Source organism: Hippocampus comes, unplaced genomic scaffold (assembly GCF_001891065.2).
Source record: "Hippocampus comes isolate QL1 unplaced genomic scaffold, H_comes_QL1_v1.1 scaffold110, whole genome shotgun sequence".
NCBI lineage: Eukaryota > Metazoa > Chordata > Actinopteri > Syngnathiformes > Syngnathidae > Hippocampus > Hippocampus comes.
In genome coordinates, this window is record NW_017805498.1 from 1,690,737 (window position 1) to 1,716,903 (window position 26,167).

Here is a 26,167-nt window from a genome sequence, read left to right on the forward strand (position 1 = left end):
ATCAATATGTGTGCTGTTATTTTAGTCTCCATTGCTCAGTATCAATTATCTCATTGCAATTAGAAACATTAGGGTGCCTTTCGTAAAGGTTAGAGACAATGACTCAGGGACGTACCAGAGTGCAATTGTGTGTGCGAGAAACAAAATGTGTGAGGAGGTTGACATTGCAGATGGGATTGGCCTTCTTAATTAAACCTTTATGTCAAAATAAACAATAAATACATAAAACCTAGGATAGACGTTTTAATTGTTGAACCATCACCATCAACATCTTTCAGCGATTTATAGATTATGTAAACAAAAATACTGGAACTGCACACATCTTGTAACAGACATTACATGAACTGGAATTATTTAAACAAAACCCCCTCTGATTGAGACATGGGAGGAATAAATACTGAATTCAATGCATGCCAAAATGCATTCGGATCACAATGGTGCCTCATATTGCCTCATGCAGTGTATTCATCCAGAGCAGGGGTGTCAAACTCATTTCATGTTGTGATCCACATACGACCTCGGTCGATGTCAAGTGGGCCGGACCATTAAAATTATACCATACTTTGCTATAAATAACCAAAATATCATGTATTTCCTTTGTTTTGGTAGAAAGAAGCACAAGAACATTCAGAAAATGTTCAAATTTAATGAACATGTCTTTTACAAAACATTTGACAAAATGACTTGACTCTCTGTTTCAATTGGCTGTCTAAATCTGCTGATAGGTCCGAAATCCTCTCTGGTATAGTATTCCTCATCAGGCTAATATTGGCAAAAGCTTGTCGCTTCTCGGGACAGACAAGTTCAGCCGCCTTCATCATGCATCGTTTAACAAAGTCACCGTCGGAATACGGCTTTGATGCTAATGTTACTTCGCTAGCAATTAGGTAGCTGGCTTTCACTGCTGTATTGGTTCTGTCTCAGTGACAGACTGAGACAGCTGTTGTCTTCTTCATTGATCAAAACAATGTTGTCTTCTACTCTGATCAAAACAGTGTTCCCCTAGCGGATGATCCATGAATTGCAGCTGATTAAAAATATTCATTCCGTGTCTTTTGTATTTTTTCACTTTTAATTTATCCTGCGGGCCTGATCGAACCCCCTCGGGGGCCGGTTTCGGACTGCGGGCCGTATGTTTGACACCCATGATCAAGAGGGAGACATGGCTCGCTTTGCCAAGTAAAACTGAAACACTACCACATTCCAAATTAAGAGACTATTTCATGTTCTGGTGTTTTTTTTTTTTTCATAACTTCATTTTGGGGTGTTAAAATCAGTCCATTTTTGTAATTCAGCATTGTGTGTTAGTAGACATTACAAGTCCAATTAACCTTCATCCTTTGCTCCCTTGGTCACGGAACTGATGCTTTTCTTTGTGTGATCTAGAATTTAGCGGCTTAAGAGGCACGGACTAATTTAATTGGAGTGATGGACTTTTGGCTGGGGCGTCACAGTAGTTTTTGGCATTCATGAGATGAATAATGCTGGCATTGGCATATTCAGCATTCAAAGGGAAGAACATCAGTCACTCAATAACCAAGGCGCCCCACCAAATACCAAAAATAAATAAATATGATGATTGACAAATATGAGATTTGGTTTTATAATTTTACAGCAATGATACAGTATGTAGTAGGTGCACCTTTTTAACTGCTTCAAAATAATTTGGATGGTAGAGCCACGGTCTAATATGGACGATGGTGTTGTTATTTCTGTCTTCTTTCAGCCAGGACACCTTTCATTTGATTGTTGTTATCAGTAAGGATGTCCCGATCACATTTGTTTTGTTTGCAACCGAGTCTGAGTGCAAATCAATTCATTTTGGGTGTCACAATCTTATACATTGTCAAAGCATCAAGAAAAAAAAAAAAACAGAGTATCCAAATTGTCTTCATTGTTGTCCTTTTCTTTCAATAAATAAAAATATCCAAACAGGATACCTTTTTAAGGTTGCTTGGCACCCTTTTCTTTCATGACCCATCACCTCAAAGTGTGAATTTAAAGGCTTTTTGTTGCTATTTTTTTTTAGCAACTTTTAGAATTTGAGGCTTTGTATTATTAATATAACCACAATATTAATTTAATCATTAGACAGCTATACACTTTTTATAACTAAACCAGTGCAGCAAGTTAACAAAGTTATAGCCACGAGATTTCGTAAACAGTAGTGCATCCTTGTTAAACGTTTGAATGTTAAACACGAATGTATGCTAATTCGACAATCTCTTATACGCATTGATATGAAGGATAATAGATAATATGTATGTAGGCCTGTATAAATATGTACAGACTGTGTGTGTGTGTGTGTGTGTGTGTGTGTGTGTGTGTGTGTTTCATCAGGTAAATTATATTTATAATTTCATATAAGTAGGCTGTATAAATACATACAGACTGTGTGTGTGTGTGTGTGTGTGTGTGTGTGTGTGTGTGTGTGTGTCATAAGGTACATTATATTTATAATTTCATATAACCTGTGGCTAAAAAGCAAGGGTGGTAGTCTGTTGCCAAACTACAATAAGGTATATACATGTTTGCAGAATGCAGCACTCCAATGGCTTTTTTTTTTTTTTTGCCTTTGTCTTTTTCACTCCATCACACAAACAGGAAACATTAGATGGTGCTGTTCCATTTTGCAGCATTGTTGTCTCACATGATTATCTCAATACGTATTGACATCTAAAAATGAGTTTGAATTTTCCTATACCATGAGGCAAATAATAGAATCTGGCTCTTCTGCTTCATGCAATAAAATGTCTGAAAAGGGCATTAACAACAAATACTTCACTTCCTCCAGCTGATAATCAAAGATGAGAAGCGAGGGAGACAAAATAGAAAAGCCACATTTATCGGTCACATTGAAAATGTATCAGCAACAGATAAAGAGTGTTTTAGCTGCACGAGTCGATGAGCATGCGGCAGCTATAAGCCCATGGCGAGTGGTGAATGCTTTGGGAGTGTACCCTTCTGTCTGCTACGCTGCTGCATGTGAGGAGATGATTGAATCAAATTCAATAGAAAGCAAATAAAAAGTCACTTAGGAGAACATTTGTTCTCCTTATGGTAAGCAGGCATATTTCACAGAACAATGTGTTCTCATGCATAAAAAAACGCTCTGTACATTTCTTCAGTATGGAGCAGTCCAAAACCGAGATCGCTCATAATTATGGCTTTTCAAGTAGCAGATTTATAAAACAGTGACCCTGAAGCACCTCACAACCAGATAACACGGGACATGGTTAGAACACATGCTGGCACGTTAATGTTAATCGCAGTGTTCTGCTACCTTTTAATACAGTGCGCCATATGGTCCTGAGAATACGATAGTGATTTGTGAAAGAGCATGCTTTTGTCGGCAAATGACATAGTGTATATGTTGACTGTGCTGTTTTCTATTTCAGGTAATGACTGTAACCTGATGAAAGAACAATGCAGCTTTAAAGACTGTAACGCTGCCAAAAATGTCCCTCGGCCCTTGCAGTAGACTACGGTGATCCAGGCTGATTAATTTCTCCATTTAGCTTCATTCAGCTTGGCAATGTGTACAACATTAGATGTAAGTTTGCACTCATTTTTGTGTGATTGGGCACACAATTATATACAGCATCCTGCATATTGATGCATGGTGCATATTAAGAACAAGGACTCACCTTCCGCTCTTTGTCTCCATACTCAAGGCCTAGTGTATCCATGGCACGGACAATGGCAGCCAGAGATTGGATGGTGTTGCTGTAAACAACAGGCTTGTACTGCTTTACATCATCACCAGAGAAACCGTCCTCGTGGATGATCCTAAACACAGACAAGCCAACAAATTAGTCAGTGGAAACATACTGTAAATCTAATGCACCACATTTGATAGGATGAAAACAAGTGTATGCAGTATTAGTACGATATTAAAAGTACAGATTTAGTCATCGATGTTATGTGCTCGGGTCACATAAAGGGTTAGGATCATGAATATAATACACCACAAATTAAAATAAGTCAGAGCAACATGAGTGGCTAAAAACAATGAAAGAACAATGAGTAGGAAGATGACATTTAACAGCAGCAGCAGCAGCAGCAGCAGCCTTGTCTGTGTTTTTAAATGTCATGCAGTCTTTCCCTTCCAGGAAGACAAGGACATACAGTCAAAACAATGTTTTCCAGGCAGACAGTTGCAAGGAGCGATAGAGGATGAAAAAAAAAGTATGCTTTGTGTAATTTGTGACATAACCATTTGCTTTTGCAATATAGATCCAATGTTTGTGATCTTTGTCGCAGATGGTGTAGTGGTACACGCGCATGACTTGTGTGCGGGCAGCATGGAATCGGTTCCCACTCAGTGACGGTGTCAATGTGGGTGTGTATGGTTGCTCGTTTCTATAAGTGGCCATCGTTACTATAAGTAGCCTAACTGGCGACCAGTTCAGGGGTTATTCCGCCTTTCCCCTGAAGTCCCAGCAAATCCCGCAGGATAAGCGGTGTTGAAAATGGATGGCTGGATATTTGTGTTCTTGAGTTTCAGTGCAACGTTTACAGTGTCAGACAGCAGTTATCTTCCTGAGAGAGAGCGAATTCACACATTTATACACAAATGTACAATATTTAATACTGGTTTTTAAAAAAGATGTGATATATCATGCATTATACAATTGGCAACACAATGAAACATTAAACAACCTTTTATCAAAAGTATTTTTCTCAACAGGGTCATGTGAATCTGGAACAAGAGTTTGCATTGAATTGAGCAACCACACAACCACTGTAAAGCAGTCTGATTTATTCAAGCTATTCTATAGTGTCAATGGATATTACAAAATAGAATGAAATATAACATATTCTGTAGATATTTAAAGACAATCCTCTAGTAACATCACAAATAAAACAAGGTTTTAATTTGATCATAACATTACTTAGACTCCAGCAGAATGAAAAACACAAAGACCAATTCAAGGAAGCAAAGGCTTAAATGTTGTGTGTGCGTATCCAAGTGTGTGTGCCTGAGAATCTGGCCTGCTGATGTGAGTTCTCATGCATGAGGACCTTTTCTCATTAGCCACTCTCCAAGCCCTTCTGTCAGCAAAGAGCTGCATGTGTGAGCGTCCATATGTGTGTGTGTGTGTGTGTGTGTGTGTGTGTGTGTGTGTGTGTGTGTGTGTGTGTGCGCGTGCGTGTGCGTGCGTGTGTGTGTGTGTGTACATCTTCACTTTGCCTTGACATAATCTGGACAGTGACCCGAAACATAGTTTAATTTCACGCGAGCCAGACAGATGGACAGACACGCAGACATATGGGCAATTTAACCAAGACATGACACCATGTTCGTCTCAGGGTGTCTCTCAAACTTACATCAGTAATCCTGTGGGCTGTGGCGCATCGTGACTTCTTGTTTGGTCTCAATTATACGCTGTTTACATATTTTGCTTAGTAGGCTTTAATATCCATCCATCCATCCATTCATTTTCCGAACCGCTTTATCCTCACTCGGGTCGCGGGGGTGCTGGAGCCTATCCCAGCTGTCTTCAGGCAGTAGGCGGGGAACACCCTGAACTGGTTGCCAGCCAATCGCAGGGCACACATAGACGAACAACCATCACCGCTCACACTCACACCTAGGGACAATTTGGAGTGTTCAATCAGCCTGCCATGCGTGTTTTTGGAATGTGGGAGGAAACCAGAGTACCCAGAGAAAACCAAGCAGGGATGGGGAGAATATGCAAACTCCTCACCAGGCCACCGCGGACCTGGGATCGAACCCACAACCTCTGCACTGAGAGATTGACGCGCTAACCACTCGACCACTGGGCCGCCGCTGACTTAATATAGTCAATATATTTCATATTTCTCCGAAAACAGAAAGGAGCACAAGTCATGTCACACCATCAACAATATGTTTTGCTGTGCAATTCAACATCAGTGTAAAATATATATGTGTATCCATCCGTTATCTGAGCTGCTTAACCTCACGAGGTTCACGGACATGCTGGCGCCTATCCCAACTGCGTTCCTGCAGTAGGTGAGGTACATCCTGAACTGGCTATAGCCACTCGCAGGGCACACATAGACAAACAACCATTCTCACTCACATTCACAGCTAGGGACAATTTAGAGTGCTCAATTAACCTGCCTTAGATGTTTTTGGAATGTGGGAGGTAACCACAGTACTCGGAGAAAATCCACGCAGGCACGGGGGAGAACATGCAACCTGCATATAGTAAGGCTGGGACCCGGAATCGAACACTGTGATGACGATGTACGAACCAGTTGAACACCGCGTGCCGCCCACACACATATATCCATCCATCCATCCATTTTTAATCTGCTTATCCTCACAAGGGTTGTGTGGGTGTGTGTGTGTATGTATATAAATAAAACACTAGACTACAATGTGTGTTTCTTCCTTGAAAATCTCTGTTTTCTTGTAGTTAATCTTTAACCCATTTAATACTTGCTCTTATTTTGATTACCAGTAGGTACGAAAAGAAATAATTATCAATATCAAGTGACATCAAGGATCAACTCATATGTTGCTACATAACAAGGGGTAGGACTAGTTAAGTTTCTTACTTCTTCCTACTCCTTTGAACATAGAATTGTGATGACGACTGTTTTTTTCTTTTCCTTTTTACAATTTTTGCTTGCCTTCACTTTTGTCAATTTGTTGTTGTATTGTGTTTTATATGTTCAATAAATAAATAAACACACAAACATGAAACACTTTATTGCAATATACTTTTCATTCACATCACCCAGCACTAATTCCCCGCACTTCTGTTTATCTCACTCCGGACAGAATCATACGATGACACCGCCCCCCCCTTTAAGATAAGATAAGATAACCGTTATTTGTCCCACACTGGGGAAATTTGATACATTGTGCATTATTAAGTTATAGTGTGAAGAATTTAGCGCCATCTAGTGGTGAACTAATAGAGCTCGAAGCGCGTGCATTTTGAAATAAAGTGTTCAGTGTTTCTAATATTTTAGCTTCAAATGACAAAATACTGTGATGCAAAACGAAGAAGGACAAAAATAAATGTCAAATTCATAATAATTTCCATTTTCTTTTCTTTTTGCTGATTTAGTCACAACTTACGGTCTATGATTTTCTGTACATATATAAAAAATGCTAAATGCTCTATCAAAAACAAGTCCAATTCTCTGCACTCTATTGCATTTCGATCGCATCGTTTCAATCCTGATACAGTCCGGTTCCGCCCTGAGGGTCACTTTTCCATGACACTTTTTTAAGGTACTGACAACAAAGGAAGGCAGGCCAGGCCAAGCAAAGTTGGGGCAAAGCAGAGGCAGGCCATTCTGGAACCTGCAATGGAAAAGTGTGCCATGTTTCTTATTATCCCATCGATTCTTTCCTCACAGGTACTCATGTGAAGACGCCTCAGCCGATACACACGTAAAGCCTGCACAGTGCGCTGCACAATTACGGCCCTATCTTGGTTCTGCTTTGCATTGTCACTTGACACCATTGTTTGTCCTAATATAACCACACAACTCTTTGAGGTTGCCTCTTTATCACTATGTTGCACAGCTAATCCATTTGCAGTCTTTGTCGACAGAGCCCTTTGTGACAAAGTGCAAACTGACCAACTCCTGTCAACGTTTCTGTATATCGTTACGAACACATTTCATGTGTTTCTGTATGTAAACGGGGGAGAATTAATCTTAATGGGCATAAGATAGATCATGGCAGAACCAAATTCTGACAAAAGAAGCTATAAATAAGTGTGTCATTAATTTGGCCCTCAGCCCTGATAAACTAACTCCAATACATTACTTGAAAAGCATGCCTCAGTCACTTTGTAATCTGGCGTTACTCAATGGCATCACACATTTGGGTCAAGCAGCAACATCCTGACGGAACATACTGTCCTTTCACAAACACCTCTCTGCTCTGAGTGCAGGATCTATTTATTCTTTTAAACACCCATAAAACTATTTTTAGTGACATATTTCTCAGGGATGTTGATTGAGGGTGGATAGAGAATGTTATTGGTTCAGGCTGTAACATTTTCCATCTGTTCAGCAAAATGGCCAGGAAGGTTTGAAAAAAAAAAAACTCAGTGAAACAATTTGGAGATGGGTATACACTGTTGGAAATTCTTGTGCATGCCAATTGTATTCATCTGAAGCAGCTTCCTACCTTGAAGATTTGCACATATTGCGTACATCGATCGACAGCGCTCAACGGATATTTGTGCAGAAGTGCAACAGTATACAGTCCATCATGTGGCACAAGAAGGCATGATCAGTTTTGACTTGACTGATTTATATTGATGGCCTTGTGCTAGAGCAGCAGATGGACACCTTGCGGCTTAGGGGCTGCCCACACTCGGAGTGGACCTCGATTAATTTTTGAAACTAAAAATGTTTACTGCTGCTGATCTATTGGATTCAGCGTTCTTCACAATGCAATAACGTTCACTGGATGGCAGACATCACTCACCAGTGCCTCCAAATATAGGCTGTAGTAGTGGAAGAGAGCAGATCCTGGCTTCTTGCCAGCAACCGCATTTGGTCAAGAAAAGGGTGTCCTTGAGGTAAAATAGGAAGCAGATTATATGATCACCAAATTGAAATGCAAACCTGTCTGTTTAGTTTGCTTAGAGATGCCATTAGATGTCATGAAAGATTTCAACTGAAGTCGCCTCTACAACACTAATCTCAAAAGTACACAAACAGAAGCTTTTTCCACAAAGGGTTGACAGATTGAAATGCATGAGGGGTTATTAAATTTGTGTCCTCCAAAAACATATTCAATGTTTAAATGTGTTACAAAAACGTATGATGATGGCTTGGGGAAGTGGCAGTTATATGGGGACGCATCCGGGACAAACTCACTCTTTTGTCTCCCTGGGAAGGTCTACTCAGAGGCTCCGGAGAGGCGCGTCTGTCGGGAAGTTGAATCTCAGATTCAGGAGGAGTAGTGTTTTTTTTTTTTTCCTGGCTATGAAACAGTGGACCAGCTCCACACACTCAGCAGGGTCTTCAAGGGTGCATGCAAATTAGCCCAACCAGTCTATATTTTACGTTTGGACTCGGAGAAGTCATTCGACAATTCCTTTGGGAATTCCTGTCGAGGATTCTCCAGGAGTACGGGGTCCACCAATACAGGCTGTGCAGTCCCTGTGGAGTTTGGCACGAAGTCAGACTCATTTCCAGCGATGGTTTGAGTCCACTAAAGCTGCCCTTTGTCACTGATTATGTTCACAACCTTTATCGACAGAATCTGTCGGCACAATCGAGGTGTTCAGAGGGTCTGGTTTGGTGACTTCGGTACTACCTCTCTGTTTTTGGCATACAATGTGGTTGTGTTGGCTTCATCAAGCTGCGATTTTCAACTCTCACTGGATTGGATCACAGTTGAGTTTGAAGCAGTTGGGCTGTGAATCAACACCTCCAAATCAGAGACAACGGTCCTCAGACAGAAATGGGTAAAGTGCCGGAGGAATATCTTAGGGTCTTCTTCACGAGTGAGGGAGGAATGGAACAGGAAATTCACAGCTGGACTGCATCTGCAGTGATGTATCGGTCAGTCATGGTAAAAAAGAATCTGAGCCAAAAGGCAAAGTTTGCGATTTATTGCACAGTCTACATTCCTACCCTCAGCTATGGTCTTGGGGCTGTGGGTCATGACCAAAAGAACATTTCCGCGGATGCAAGCGGATGAAATTATTTTCTCCATAAGGTGTCCAGGCTTTCCCACAGAGATATATTGGAGGGGCTGCGTCTTCCGGTTTGCCTGAGAATGCAGGATCCCACCAGAAGAGCTGGAAGAACTGGCTGAGGAGAGTGAAGTCTTGGTTTCTCCGCTAAAGCTGTTGCGCCTATGACCAAACCTGATATAATAATCGTGTTTTCCCATTGTAGCATCTGAATAGGTAGACAGTATAGTGTAGTTTCTGGAATATGATACCACCTGCTGTCAGGATTTTCATTCGTTGCACCCCTAATGGTTCAGTCCTAATCTTGCATCCCACACTTTTCAATGCATCTTTAATTTACGTTTGAATTCATAAGCAATAATAACACCATTTCCTTGTTGGTGGCAAAATCTCATATTTTAACTTGGACACACAGATGTTCAACCTGGAAAATATTACAGGGCCAGATATAGCGTATTTAATTCACTGCTAGTTGAAAACCACCACAGCATGAGACAAACATATTGTCATGCCTACAAATTAAAATGTTTCTGCACTTTGCACAGACTCATTTTGCATGCATCATTCTAAAAATGTATCTGCCAGTTGTATAATTATGTTCTTTGAATGGAAACATAGTGCCGTATTTTCCGCACTAAAACGCGCACTGGATTATGAGGCGCACCTTCAATGAATGGCCTATTTTGTCATTTTTTTCTTCTAAAAAAAAAAATAGATAATCTTTGCTTTCTCAACAGTCTTCAATATTATCATCTTATCCTATGCATGGTCACAGAAAGCTAGACCCCAGTTGTAACTCCATCACCACACGTGAATATGAAAATACAAAAACACACTTTTGAATGTATTACATAACCTACCCAAGTTTAGAAGGTTTTTTTTTTTTTTTTTTTTTTTTTGAATGTTGCATGGCCATTTGGTGTTGTGTTAATTTGACGTAGAGCCTGCACAAATATATTGAAGTAATGAATGCATTTCTGGTTGGAAGTACAGTACCACTAAGATGTTGTACAAGAGAAACAAAAATATGAATATGTTCCATTATCAGCAAACTGGGTCATTGAGAAATAAATGACTAAAATTCATATTTGGAGAGGCAGTTGTAAGGAAGCAGACATGATGTCATAGATTTTATCCCAGTTGTCTCCGATGCAAGGTCAAACTATAATTATTCACTTCATGTGTCCTCCCCTGAGTGAAAGTGAGTTACTTACATTAAAGGTTTATAATCAACGTTTATCATGGTAACCAAGGAAAGCTCTATCATATAGCATAGTATAAAAAGCAAAAGGCATATTGTATGTTGTAATTCAAGCAAGTATAGCATTTAAACATCATTTTGGGGTCAGTGTTTAAGAATTGTCTTGCACTTTGGTGAGTATCCCATGATCTACCAGTCAACCAACAACAACAACAAAAAAAAAACTCAATCGAAAAACTGAGTATTAAATGATGAGCACTGATTTTTTTTTCCAGCACATCCATCCATAACTCATGTGGACATTTAAGCAATAAACGAATGAATGAATGAATGAATGAATGAATGAATAAATAAATAAATAAAGCCAGGACTTACCCGGTAGTGTGTCTGGCTAACACCGATTCATTTAAAATCACATTTAAAATCGACCTAAAAGGATTATGTATTAAAGGGATTGCCAAAGACAAAAGCGACAGACCTTTTTGCTATAATTCTAGGAAGTTTTAGTCAGTTTTAAACATAAAATGTAGCATTTTCATTTTTATTTTACTTTGTAATTCGTAAAGGAAAATGGGTTTTTTTCGGTTTACTTATTTCATTACCTTTCATTTCCTAAAACTTGCTAATAGCACACTGGTGCCGTTAGAATAGCTGTGGAACTGCTGTGGGGTCAATCCTCCTCAGCCAATGCCTCATTCAGAGACGCCTAACGATTGACTAATCAATACTGGATGTTGTCTGGTTTTCACCATAAATGAGCTGAGTTTGACTCAGCTCCCCCTGAACAAGACAGGCAGTAAAATGGATGGCTCGATCAATAAATAATAATATGAAACCTTTTCAAGTTATTAAAAAATTCATTCAGCCAACTCGTTTTTTACAGATTACAGTCCTGCACATTTTCTATAAAGTCATATGGAAGAAACACTGAATTCCTACGTGGTTTTCTGGACATGACTGCCAAAAATGAGATCTGAAGAGACAGACATGACATAACGCAGTGCAATTCAACGCAAGAGGGCTGTAAGAAATATTTTAAAAGAATTCCCAATGTTCCTTTGGAATATCAAGACTTGACTTCAAGATAGTGTTGCTCTGGACTACATCATTAAGTACAAAAGCAACTGAACTTTTGACAGGCATCAAAGGTACATTTAGAATTCTGCAGGCTGAATTTATATTGGACTGAATTAAACACAGACTTTCCTTCTTGCTTCCATTGTCCATACATTGAAGTAAAATATGGACAGTATGATTTCAGTGAAATTAATGATAGGTTCTCTGCCCCTACTAAAGCTTTACTCAAGTCTCAAATGCAACCTTTTTTTTGTCTTGATCGGTGCATTCAAATTCTAATTCATCTGCACCTTTATATTCTTCACCTGACATTTATTAGTAGCGTTCTGGTTAAGTGTTCACTCATCCGCTGTCTTTTCATACATTAAATTGGACACTTTGTGTTCATTTCATATACTTTAAAATCAAAAACAAAAGTGTTGCATTGATATGTTTGGTGAGTGTACTTCTGCAAAAACAGATGCAAATACAGAAACAAGCGCGCATCTGAATCCTCTTCTATGCACAAACCACAGAGCCACTTCTGTCAGCTGACCACCATCACTATAAAAAGACTACATTGTCTCACAGCGTGACTGATATTGAATCAGGCAAATGGGTCCAAGGCAGTAGCTCAAAAAGACCACAATCACATGACACGATCAAGCGTAGCACAAAAATACAAACGTGGGCAGAAAAGCACACATGCCATCTTGCTTTTTGTCTAAATCCGCTTCACACTGAAAAATACTCAAACAAACAAAATTGTATTGAACCGGTCTCATTTAGCTGCTGAAAGACAATTTCAACGTAGAGCAAAAAGAAGCTTTGCACACAATAGGAAAACAGCGGGAGAGAACAAAAGCAAAATAGTCATTAAAATGATAAATACAGCAAGGCACTATAATCACAGTATGTGTTTCACCAGATAAATAAATAAGGCGGACTCAAAGTATAGTCAATCGTATAAGGTGTGTGTGTGTGAATATAGAGAAATAAACCGCAGCCCAAGTAAACATACGACTACATACCCAGTTTGGATTAATCATCAAAAGCAACACTGTTTTTGCCCCCTTTATCTATCCGTCCATTTTCTGATCCGCTTATCCTCAGAAGGGTCGCGGGGTGTTTTGGAGCCCGTCCCAGTTGTTTTCGGGCAGTATGCGCGGTACACCCTGAACTAGTTGCCAGCCAATCACAGTGTTTTTGTCCCATGAGACTTTATTCATAAGTCCAACAGAGCAATACAAAAAAAAGGCCTTGGGCAAAGTATTTATTTATTTATTTGTTTTAATTCTATTTGTTGTAAATGAGCCACTGCTTAAGCCACTGTCAATTGCAATGGCCAATGTCGAGTATGGCTTTCATTACCATGACTACCAGGGGCGGAGCTAGTAGGGTGGAGCCCCAAGTCTAAAAAAAAAAGACAGTGAGAACAGCAAGCACACACACAAAAACCGTTTAACCAAATATCCGTTTTCACTCGTGGAGTCAGCACATCATCAGCAAGCCACACTCAACTGCACCTGCATGTGCTCTGCTGCAGATACATAAAATAAAATCTTCACCATTTTCTGATGAGCACATTTTTTTGTAAATCGAACTTTAATAGAATGGAAATTAACAAAACTAATGAGTACGCATTTTGAAAATGTAAATGGTGACACATAAGCAAAGTGTTAGACACATGCAAACATAACACACACACACACACACACACACACACACACACACACACACACACACACACACACACATAGATAACAAGCTGTTATTTCACAGCTCACTCAGGCAGCCAATCAAATCATTCCGGTGACGAGCACGCCCACGGCTATATTTAACCAATGAAGTATGACGATCTGGCTGACAGACTCCTTCAGATGACCAGTTAGATGCGCAAAGATTGGTGCCAACATAACCATTTCCAGCCACCACCATTTCATGCGTTGAACTGTTCGACGGACAAGGAGGCTAATAATTATCAGAATGGAGCAGAGTCCAGTGAAGGTGTGGCCTTGCAAGCTGGACTGCCAACCCTCTTCTGTGTGATGCAGTATGTTTCGTTTCCCCCTGCTTCCTAAATAAATGAAGATATTGTTTGTAGTCTCTTCCTTTTTTCCTTTTGCTCAAAAGAGGATTTTGCCCCCCGGTACTAGATTGCCATTATTCTGACGTTCTCTTCTTTTTTTGTTTTATACTCTACATCAATTTTTTTGCCCAAGAATAAATCTCCATCTGCTGTTGCTTTAGTTTGGTGCCTAAACAGTTCCCCCCTCCATTGTTTTTCTGACCCAAGTGATCTCTCCCAAGTCTTCTTGCAACTTCATCTCTCCAACTACAAACTGTTTGCCTGTTCCTAGAACCCGGACCCATTCTGTGCAAACTTGATCTTCTCCCTCATTCTGGACAGTGGGCATTAAAACTCTTTCCCAGACTCCCTCATTTATCCCCTCTCTGCCTCTTGTCTTCTACACTCCCATCCTTTGAGCACAAAACACAGCCCCACTTTTTTTCCAACTTTCCCCCCAACCTCTCTTTTATTCCCCTCTTCTGAGGCCCAGACCTAATTATCGCCTATTCGAGAGAAAGCACATACACACAACTTCACAGCCTTGACAGTGGGAGAAGGCTGTGGGAAGCATCGCAGCCGTGAGCCGATGTTTGTTCTCCCTTTGGCCGAGCATGTTGTTGGTAAGGCCCATATACACACATATTGGAAAGCAAATTTAAAGGGGAAGTCAAAAATTTTCTCGACTACATGTTCCATGAATCCCTGCTCATCTAAATGAGGTATGCTCATTAATTTTGTGTTTGTGGAATATGAAAGTGTCTCTTAAATGTTTATGGTGTAAGCCAGTTTGTAAGCTTTCGACAATGGCAAAAGGAAGACCAAATATTTATGAACAATACAATGAAAACAAAATGTCAAAATGAAAATAAATAGACAATATATAGAAGGGGAAAGTAAACTGTTTTGAAATTTTCAGCGGTTTGTTAAGGGGGAAAATATTCAGATCGAACCAATAAACCAAATTCTTAAATTTATTTGGAGCTCCAAGAGTACGCTGTATCGGTCTTATGTTTGTGGTATTCAGTGGAAATCTGCATTGACTTTTTGCTGACAGGGTTGTCGAGTTGTACTTGAGTTCAAAGGGCAGAACAATATATTAGACTTAGACTTACTTTATTGTCATTGTTACATGAACAACGAGATTATATTATATATTATTATATGCAGGTACTCTGAGTCCTGTATACGCTTACCGTATAAATGGGATGCTGGACGGCCGTGTGATAAAGCACTGGCTGTGCCTGAGCTCTGTTTGACTTCTAAATTTTGGTATTCAGTCTGTTAGCTGCAAAACAACTGTGAACTTCAGTTACCCTTGTGCATCTCATTCCAATGCACTCTATTGTTTTACAATCAGAGTACAGTACAGTTAATAATTGAAGATGGCATGGCTATCCATGAACCATGTACTATTTATCCCTTCAGGTTCCCAGAAGCCTATTCCAGATGATCTGAGACTGGTGATAGTTTATAAAGCAGCACAAACACCAAACATTTGGCGGAGGTCAGTGATTTGGACTGGAGGGCAGAGAGCAAGTCAGCTTGCTGGCTCACCAATTGAGGGCAGTTGGGTGGCCCTCCTGGGTGGCATTAGTGTCAACTAAATGGTCCTATATATGTGTGTGTGCGTGTGTGTGTGTGTGTGTGTGTGTGTGTGTATGTATATATATACATATATATATAAAAACAACAAACATTTAAACTCCCATTCATACAATTTCAAGAAAAGCCATACAAGCAGAAGGAGAACATGCAGACGTCACACAATGGGATCTGTCCCTCAAACCGCAGAACTGTGAGACAAAAACGAAGACAGGGATGGGTAACTGACAGCCCGTGGGCTATTTTTCGCCATAATATTGATATCAAACCTATATGAGCTTGAATTAGTTAGAGATAGCACAGGAATGTCAATGTTAGTTCGAGATAGCACAGGAGATGCGTTAATGTTATTATTGAAACTTAAGCACACACTCCTTTGCAGTTCTTCAGTCACGTTCGCTGTCAGGCATTATTTGTTTGTGTTCAGCGGCTTCCTTCACGAGGATAACTGGGCATCAAAATTTAGCCTGCACGCATGCACGTATACACACACACACACACGCACACACACACACACACACACACACACACACACACACACACACACACACACACCCACACTGTCTCAGATCATACAAATATCATATTCAGGGAACATTTGTGTCCATAAACATAAAATTCATGTAGGTTATTAGCATGTTTTCATGGGCAATGCATTGGCGTTTCATTCATTACCTTCTTAAGTCTCCCTCTTCACACTGTATCACATGATCAGTGAAAGTAGTGTTAATTTTGTACATCATTCTAAAGGACTTCTTATTCTCTTTCCCTGAGCTCACATGTGCAACTGAAACACACAGTGCTCGCTCAACAGAGACACCATAAAATCTCAACCCAAATCTAATCAGCTAATCTCCCTGTATCACTCTCTGAATAACACACACACACACACACACACACACACACACACACACACACACACACACACACACACACACACCCACACACACACACACACAACACACTCACACACACACACACACACACACACACACACACACACACACACACACACACACACACACTTAAGGGGTGACTCAAGTGCACCCCAGATGTTCAAATCCCTTCAACAGAAAATGCAGTCAAGGCATTTGAATCAAATCCAATGCAGGAACTCACTGAGCCTTTCTGAAGGGAAATTTAAGAAGGATAGAGGACACAACATTGTGTTGTGCATTTTCCCCTCTATTATGTCACAAGCCCATTTGAAGGAATGAGCCTTCATTGTGGAGCTGACATGAACACTGCGGCTCCAAAATTCCCAAATCAATCAATTATTTCAGTTTTGAAAGACTCTCTCTGGGCAACACAGCAGTTTGGCCCTCCCAGGCCGTCAATAAGAAGAAGGCTGCAGAAGCAGATGGAAATGAATCACCTGGAAGAAAACTGGCTCCTACACTAGCATGAGAATCATTTTAAAATTCTATTCCAACATCCGCACATAATGAGAGCAAATTGACATTACAATACTATGAGCAGGATGTATTTATCGAGATGACCGTTCATTTGTTTCAGTGATTTATTACAGGCCACTAGAATCAATCAGTTGAAGAATAGTCTGTATTGCAAAGTTTATACCGTACATTCAATGAATCCCCTGGGAGTTTCAGTCAGCGTGCAGAATGTGCCACACTGTGAGAATGACCATTAACAGCTGAGAAACAGGCTCATCTGGAGCCACTGAATCATGTATTCATGTGATATGTGTTCATATGTTACTATGGCCAAAGCCTATTATCATCCTAAGTGCACTGAACTGTCTGTAAAGTGATGCAACACTGAAATTGGAGGAATTGGGAGGGGGGGCATCACGACTGGATTAAAGGCTGATTAAAGTGTTAGATGAATAAATGGGGTCAAAATTTACCCCAGGGCTTGCTCTTTTACAATATGTTTGTAATTTTTCATTTTGATTCTTTAATATTCCATGTATTCCTCAAATGGGTTTTGTTTGACATGAGGGGTTTGTATTTGGATTTGTATGTAATTCGTGTAGTTCTTAAGGTATTGAAATTTTTGTGTTGGGACTACAGTTTTCCTTAGGTGGGATCGAAAACTAACCCCACAAATTTCAAAGGTGAACCCTAAAAACCATTTACTTTTATCAATTGTGACCGCCGAGTATACAATGACTGCTGATACACACATCTAATCCAAGTACCACCACAAAGGTCATGATTTCAGCAACACAACAACATAAATGTATTATCATAACTTTTATACCTCATAAAATATGTGCTGTTATAAAATATAGTTATTTTTCACATCCATGGGTTTTATGTTATCATCAAAGATATGATCAAGATATACCGGCCAGCTTGCCAGCATATAGCAGCCCAGCTAACCGACATGCCTACTTGGCGGCCATGTCCACAGAGGCAATGTTCACATTTAAGGAAATGCACTGACATTGAAATGAAGTTGCAAGTAGCTCATTTCTCAACCGATTTTTATTGGGTTTACTTATTTGTCAATGCCAAAAAGTGCTATTGATACACAACTTAGAAAGAAGAAGAAAGCCAAACAATATTTTTTATCTATGAAAGGTTGCTGAAATAGGCTCCAGCATACCACAGACCCTCGTGAGGATAAGCAGCTCAGATAATGGATGGATGCATTATTTATAGTTCCAGTGTTGCAAGTGTATCCAGCACAATGTGCCGGCAATCTTTTTTCACCAGTTTTCATACTGCACATAGACATGGAAATTTGCCTGTCCAAGTAAGGCATCGTTGTAGATATGCGGCTCAAAAGGGGCGTGTCCGATAAACTTATGTTCATATCTATGGTTACCATCTTTGAACTGCTACTTTGTACTTAGCAACACTAGCCAACTAAACTAATACTTGCTAACATGATGCTTTTGTTGTTTAGAGAAACATACTGTTACTGTCAAAGTATTGACAGTTTTCTGTAATAAACGTTAACCCATCAGATGGCCAATTGTATGCCTACTTTTATTGATTACAGGCCTGCTATTATTGATTACCCAGTGATAAAAGTGTATGTGATACGTGTATGTATGTCCCCATATTGTGCCTATCAAAAATCATTTATGTTTTCATCAAGAGCATCACGACTGCTAAGATTCCTTGAGAACTTGCTGCACAAATGATCCTAAAAGTGGTGGAGCCTGTTATGGTGTTTGCCTTGGGATTTGACATCTCAGATGAACAGAATCCTAACTATTGTCCATGTGGAGTTGGCAGGCCATTTAGAAATGCAGAAGCACATAGAAATCCATCCCCTCCCCTTCAGAAATAATACCAGTTGGACACATTTAAGTCATCTGGTCAGAGCAAAACACCAAGCCAATGCTATTTATTCAGATTCAGATTCAGATTCAGAAAACTTTATTTATCCCCGTGGGGCAATTAGCGATAAAATGTTCGTTAAAAATTAATCAGTTAACATGCCAAACATGAAAGAATTATTTTGATCAGCCAAATAAAATAAAAATCAACACCATTAACCAAAATGAGAGACATTTATTCAAGTTTACAGCATAAAACATTCATTCTAATTGGGGTAGTTTTTGAGCCCACTCATGAAAAAGTGTAGGTATGGGAGGTTGTGCCTTTAAGGGTTAATTCGTCTGTGTAAGCAGCTGACCATTTTGGGGTGGGGTGAAAATCATTTTGTCAACATTATTGTTTACTGCAGCATTCTCATAGATCTTTCCTTTACGCTCTTGTTTTAGGCCCCATTTGCAAGCTATCTTTTAATTTATCTCGACTGACGCTTGGTTTGAATCCTTTTGTCATTATTTTTATGATTTTTGCAATGTCAAAATCCATTGCAAAACAATTTCTTCTTCCACAATGTCAAAAGTAATCAGCACGGTTCTCGCATGCTACATTTAAAAGTAGTGAAAGGCACCGCTTCGATTGGCGGTGAATGAAGTCACCTGTGTTCACATCCGTGATGGCGCAAAATGCCCTTTTTAAATCTGCTATGCTGCGCCGACTTGCACCCGTTTGCAAAATCACCAAAACAAGATCTATCCCAACTACATGCGGATTTATTTGAGAATGGCCATGATGCTCTCTAAAGCTGCCACAGCAGCCAGTCGCCCTGGCGGAAACCTTTTCCTCCTTTTTTTCTTCTCCAAGATGACGCCCAGCGAGCACCTTGAAGTGGACTGACAGTACGAAGCCATCGGCTGCAGCTGGTTCTCAGTTGTACTTTTTTGTTAAATCCACCTCAGTGGTGACGCTGCATGACCTCGCAGCCGCCAGAGGGGACTGATGTGTGGCTGTGTCGCTTCAAAGCCAGTAATTGTAGCATGTATGGACGCTTATGTTGATGGAGCCGTCCTCCACAAAAAAAAAAAAAAAAAAAAAAAGCTTTTTCCCAAAATACATTGAAGCAGTTTATTCCTCAACTCCTCTGAGGTTGGCAGCTGATGCAAAGTTTTAGCTTTGCAAAAGACGCAGACGCACCTTCGCCCTCAGCCATTTTCCCCCAGTTAAGTGGTGTAGTTGGCGGGTACTTGAATAATGAGTAATGAATATACGTCACAACAACACCAAAATTAAATCCTCTTGTTTTTCAGCCCTTTGACTTCCATACGCTATTCATGTCACAGACTCATTTTGTCCTATAGTATGAATAAAACAGTGGAAAAGATGTTGACGGCATGAGACCTTTAAAACTTAAATCGAAGCACAAGTAATCAGAGAAACATAACTGGAGTTTAAAATTCTTTAGTTTCGAAAGTGCAGTTTGAGAGGTTTATTTTTCACAAAAGTTGTATCACCTTCTGAGTGTTTGACTATCAAAGATGCACTGTATTTTCTGTACTTTTTGCATTTATAGGTAAGTGCATGTCAACCAATGATTTGAATGAAACTGGGCGTGAACATTTTGAATACAGTAGATAAGATGCATACAGTATTTTTTTTCAACAAATTTTGTGGTTGACTTAGCCAATACCACCCGCCAGCCCTACTGTATATCTTTACATTCACTGTTAATGTGAGTATTATAGAGGCAAAAAAACAGGCAAGCTAAAAAAAAATTCATAAGGTTAGCTCAATGTCTGCAGTACATGTTGTTGTCTTTGATATGTTCCAGACAGAGAGCAGCCCAGTGATTGTATTCACTGTAGATTTATTGGACCATGCTTAATTGAGACTTACTTCATCTGTTTAACGATGGTGCTTTTCCCTGACTCTCCAGCCCCTGCGGGGATGAAAGAAAAGACAATGTAAACTGGGTGGCTTGGAGCACCTTTATACGTGCATTGTGTGAGAGTGCAAGATGGAGAAAGTGAAAAAGGGGATGGTGTGGGTGGAGAGAGAGAGAGAGAGAGAGAGAGAGAGAGAGAGAGAGAGAGAGAGAGAGAGAGAGTATCATCATCTTCAGTGAACAAGCTGGGTGGAGATGGCAGAAGGAGGACGCGCCCTTTCCTCCCAAACTTCCTTTTCATCCCCGTGAACCTGGCCGCCACGAATAATTCAGAGGCCAGATCAATGAATCGATCTACAATCTAAACCGACGCTGCTGAGACATCCATCATCACGTACCTGATATTTGTGTATGGAGGCCCAAGTTTAATGGGTGTGTGATGTAATATCAAATTTGGGTGTGTTCAGAGGCACTCAAAAAAAGCAATTCAATTGAATCCATCATTTCATGGTGTTCTGGCGATATTAAAATGGGTTTTATCCCTGAATCTATTTTTCGTCTCTGAACCGTTAATGACCACCCCGACACCCACGTCGTAGTTGCACAGAAGCCTCGGTGGCGGGTGATGAGCCGGGGGTTCTCTTACCGAGCAGCAACAGCTTGACATCTTTGGCCGCGGTGAGCCCGTCTTCCTTGAGGTTCTTCTCGATGGCTTTGCTCCGATCCAGAGCAGCCCTCTCCTCTGCGCTCAAAGTACATCCCATGGTTAAAGAACACAGCTTGATAGCGTTGCCGGTAACGGCACCCACGGAAACGAATGCAATTAAAAAAGGCTTGGAACTGGTTGCAAATCCCGATTTTGCTCTCTTCGATCCCTCTGTCGTTCTCTCTCTGGGCAGATCCCGCTCTCTGGCGCTCTCAAGGCGGCGGCGGTACTGTTAAAACATTTAAACCTCGGCTCCACTCGTTTTGGTCCACGGAACAACAGTACGTGGCCCCCCGCACCTATTCGTCTCTTAACCGTGGATTGCAATGGATCCGTTTGTCCGTCCGTCTTTTTCTTTTTTCTTCTTTGTTGGTCTGTTTTCTCACTCCTAAAACAAGTCCGGTTCTGTTCGTCTCCACTCTGTTACTGGGTTGCTCGCATTGTTCGTGTCGACCTTCCCCCCTTTCGGATCCTCTGGTGACAGGGACTCACTGCGTGTGCAAAGCGACAGACTCCCGGTATCTCCCGTAGAGGCTCGGTCGGTGCGTCGTTACTTCATTCGTTCACTTGCAGGTTGGTGACGTCAGAAGAAGGGGTGTGTGGAAGGGCAGCGCTCTTGGATTCTCTCAGTGGCGCGGTTTAGTGGCGCAGTGATGTAGTTTAAGCAAGGTTGCCAACTCAACCACGATTTTCAGATACAGTATAATGACATGAATTAGGATGGGAACTGGGCAAATGGGGGGTGTCGTGTTTGCATTTATGGAAACATGGACTGTTGAAGAATGGTGACGGTGTTCGATTATCACCTCCCAACATTCAAGTTAGGAGAGTCAAAAGATGACGTGAATGGTTGTCTTGTATACTATACGGGTCATTTCAAAGTTGGAGGAGGATAGGGTACCAAACAAAGAATCTTTAAATTATCCAGGTAAACCAAATCCAGAATCATGTGCATGTTGTAATGTAGATGATAAAATATACTACTACTACTATTACTACTAATAATAATAACTTAACTGGTTGTTGTAAAAAAAAGTATCCCAAAATATTGTTTAAAAATACCAAATAGCTTTTGACCATTCATAATTGATTTCCTAATCTTGACTAATTTACACATCAAATATGAGACAAATTAAATCAAAGTTTCAAATCCGATTACTGTGGCTGGTTTGATTTATGTTGATGTGTTTCTTGTAAATGTTAAAACATTTAGTTTTATCTCATCACATATTTTGAAGAGTAGTGATTGTGTGTTAAAGTTGTGCCACTTAACACACATGCAATGCATGTTTATATTTTGTACACAAACACCGAGAAGGACTTCTGCCATGAGGCTCTTACCTTCATCGGTTACACAAAATAGAATCTCCCACCTAAACGTTTGGTCTCAAGCTCAGTTTTTGGTGGTTTCTTGGGAACAGGGAGTGGCTGAACTTGCCTTCAATGCTCAACTTCCAGTCTCACCTATCGTATATCACATGAGGTTTTAACCCATGTCATCAAGAATACCGGAAATTAGAGACAAATTAATGGATACTTTAAAACATACAGTTATTTTGAATTAACACCATTTAATTAACTATTGAAGTTGTAGTAGAGTATGCGAATGAAATGTTCAGTAACTTGAGATATCCCAGAACAAAAATGGCATTTATGGCATGCCCATTTTAGGAGACTAGAAACGTCACTGTTTCAGAGCCTCACACTAGTTTGACGTCAATAACTGATTTCACTGGCAGCTGGTTTGCATTTTCACATCACTCGGAGTTCTATAAAAAGATTTTTTGTCATAAAAAATGCAGAAGTTTCAGCTTTGCTGCAGCAGTCGCATCATCATTGCCGCTATCACATCAAAACGCCAGACTTCCACGAACACATCCTACAAATGCGCCCATAGTTTTTCATCATGTCAGACAAAAGCTAGAAACAGAAAAAAATACGTGTTCCTTAGTAAAGCTTCTTTGTTGTCTTGCTTTGAGAAAATAAAACAGACAACTCACTCCAAACAAAATGTTCATGGCACCGTGGTTCATGCTGATAACTGCCCATGAGTGTCCCATCTCTGTCAGTCTCCCTTTACAGGTATTGCCACAGTTGGCAATTAAGTCAATAAAATTATGAAAGCATGTTGCTTCTGCCTTTTCAGCTGTTTTTTTTTTCTTTTTCACGTAATATTTCGCTGCACAACCTTTTGAAGCAGTCAATGCAACCAAACAATTTCTTTAATTCTTATTGAGACTTGTGTCCCTCTCGACAGGGTTCATGCTTGGTCCACTCCTGGTGAGCAAACTGTTCAGGGTGCATGAAAGTATCCTAACCAAGCCAAAACCAAATGAGAGCCCTCACGCTGACACTAATTGTTACCTACAATTTGTTAGCTTATCTGGTCTCTGTAATATTTTAAAGCGACTAACAAACGCAAACCTTAGTTTCTGCTCACAATCTGCGCTCACCACATTCCTCATACTGTGTTTTTTCAAAATGTCATATGACAGTATTCGGTCTACTTGGAGGATGTGACAGAAAAATTCTTAAGAACCTATTAGTATGATACATTAAGTGGTTACCGACCTGATTCATCCCGCCCAAATTGGGTTGATTTGTTCCAGGAGCTCGCCCGATAACGTTTCATCAATGTCATGTGCACCTCTCAGGATGCTGCCAATCAAGTTGCGGGTGAATTGGGAAAAAAATTATAGGCAATTCCTCGGACATCCTACGGCCATTGGACCTTATTTCAACCCAGTGAGTTTACTTGGCCCCGGTCAGGGATTCAATATTTGGGCATACTTTTCACCCTGTCATTGGATAATTTGGTCCAGGTTAAAAAAAATTAAGATTGGTGTAAAACAGTGGTCTCCATTATTTCTTTTGCGCTGGGGCAAGCTCAATGTGATGAAAATGAATTACAAACCTTAATTCAATGACTCATTACAAGGACTTAAGGTGAAGATTCCCTCTAAATGGTTAAAGCAGTTTGTAACACATTTTTATGGAATGAAAAGCGTCCTTGATTGAACTTGAATAACTGACAGAAGTCCGTGGATCAAGGTGGACTGGGTGTCCCAAATTCACTTTTTTATCATGATGCATTCAGTTTGAGACACTGAGCACTACCGCCAGAAAAGACACCACCATGGTTTGAGCTGGAGCTGGGACCCACTTCCTCCTATGCATTATTTTGCCATGAAGCTTTCATTATAAAGACACAAGCTCATTCTATTATTTCACATCCACAGTGTGTATTTTTGTTGTTGTTTTATTTGTTATTTTAATTGTCTTTCCCCTCTTTTTTCCTTTCCTCAAGTTGGTTTGCCTCTTGTCAGGCCATGGCTGTAAATAATAATTCTGTTCTTAATCTGTTTTACCTGGCTAAATAAAAGTTAAATAAAGATTTTTAAAAAAAGCTTTAATGCATACTTTCACACTGCAGCCTCCATATGGAAAATCACCTTTCCTCTGTTGGCTGTGTATTTTAGTACTTGGGGATTTAGATACTGGGGATATGCGTAGATCTTTCTTTGACATTGAGACAAACCAGTTTTGGAGGTCCAAAGTATTTACAACTCAGACAACTGTTCCTCCATACATTTAGGTCCTGTTCAACATCTGCCCCGAGCATAGATTTTGCTGTACAAACACTGCAAACTATTGGTCGTGGGCTTGAGGTTTCAGCATATTAATTCGATTGTTTTAAAATGATCAGACAACACCTCATGTCTTAAATCGAGAGTTGAGAGAGGTTTTATAAATTAGGATATATTGTATTGTATTTTATTGTATTGTATTGTAACATGAAGAATATGTCTGGAGATGTCTGGAGAAATCAAAACTAGGGTTGTCCAATTCAAGATCCTGAATATTGGACCCCCTCTAAGCTATAGTCAAGTGAAAAGAAATGCCGGACTGCTATAGGTGCCAGAATGGGGAGGGCACCCTGATTCAGATGCTGAGGAGCTGTGAAGAAATAAAAAAACGTCTGGAGTGAGATTCATTTTAATGTTAAAAAAAAAAAAAAAAAAGAGTATGATATCCCTTTCTCCAAGAGGCTGTATTTGCTAGGGCACCTGTCCTTATTTGACACATGTTCCAGAGTGGGTTCAGGTTGCACCGATGTTGGGGCGTACATTTATTATTTCAAATTGGAAAGCTTCATCACCCCACTCCATCAACTTCTGGCACATTCACCTGGCCAAATTAGCTGCACTAGAGGCCCTGACATACTGATTACTAAACAGAATGAAAAGCTTTTACTTAGAATGGAAGCGATATCTGTCGAACATGAAGGGGCCTGATGAGATGGAGTGACCTGTCTGAATGCAATCAAATGTTACTTGTTATTTATGTTGACGGATAAAAACAAAGGTTTACCATAAACTGAAACCCTTTTTACTTCTTTGCCATCTTGTGTGAAATAAACTTGCAAGTAAGAATGATGTTTTCCTCAATACTGAATATTGATATTCAGTCTTGCCAAATTCACCAAATCTGTGCTCTACTTACCATATGCTTTACTGTCGTCATGTTTTATGTCAGCCAGAGTTTGACCGTTTGGTTATAGGGGCTCTCTCTCTGGAGAAGAGCAGTTGAATGTGAACTGATGATGATTTGATCGAAAAAGTTGGCTTTGTACTTGTTCTGCCCACTTCAGAAATGATACCTAGACCTCTGTTTACTTTTGTATACTGCAGAACAAAAGAAGCATAATTGGAGTTACTTGTATTTCCTGTCACGCT

General features: G+C 40.1%; 1 protein-coding gene across 3 annotated transcripts in view; it reads right to left on the bottom strand.

Annotated features, from left to right (window-relative positions):
- Positions 1-22,069, bottom strand: part of LOC109520003 (guanine nucleotide-binding protein G(o) subunit alpha) — a 92,146-nt gene extending 70,077 nt beyond the window's left edge. Inside the window, exons 1-3 of one of the 3 annotated variants that reach the window (XM_019876929.1) lie at positions 21,372-22,065; positions 20,737-20,779; positions 3,648-3,789 (exon numbers count right to left, since the gene is read on the bottom strand). In XM_019876929.1, coding sequence (XP_019732488.1) covers positions 3,648-3,789; positions 20,737-20,779; positions 21,372-21,489 — 303 coding nt within the window. In that variant the 5' untranslated portion in view covers positions 21,490-22,065. Of the gene's footprint in view, positions 1-3,647; positions 3,790-20,736; positions 20,780-21,371 lie in introns of all 3 variants that reach the window. The other 2 variants (XM_019876927.1, XM_019876928.1) reach the window with 2 other exon arrangements.
- Positions 22,070-26,167: the final 4,098 nt, after the last annotated feature.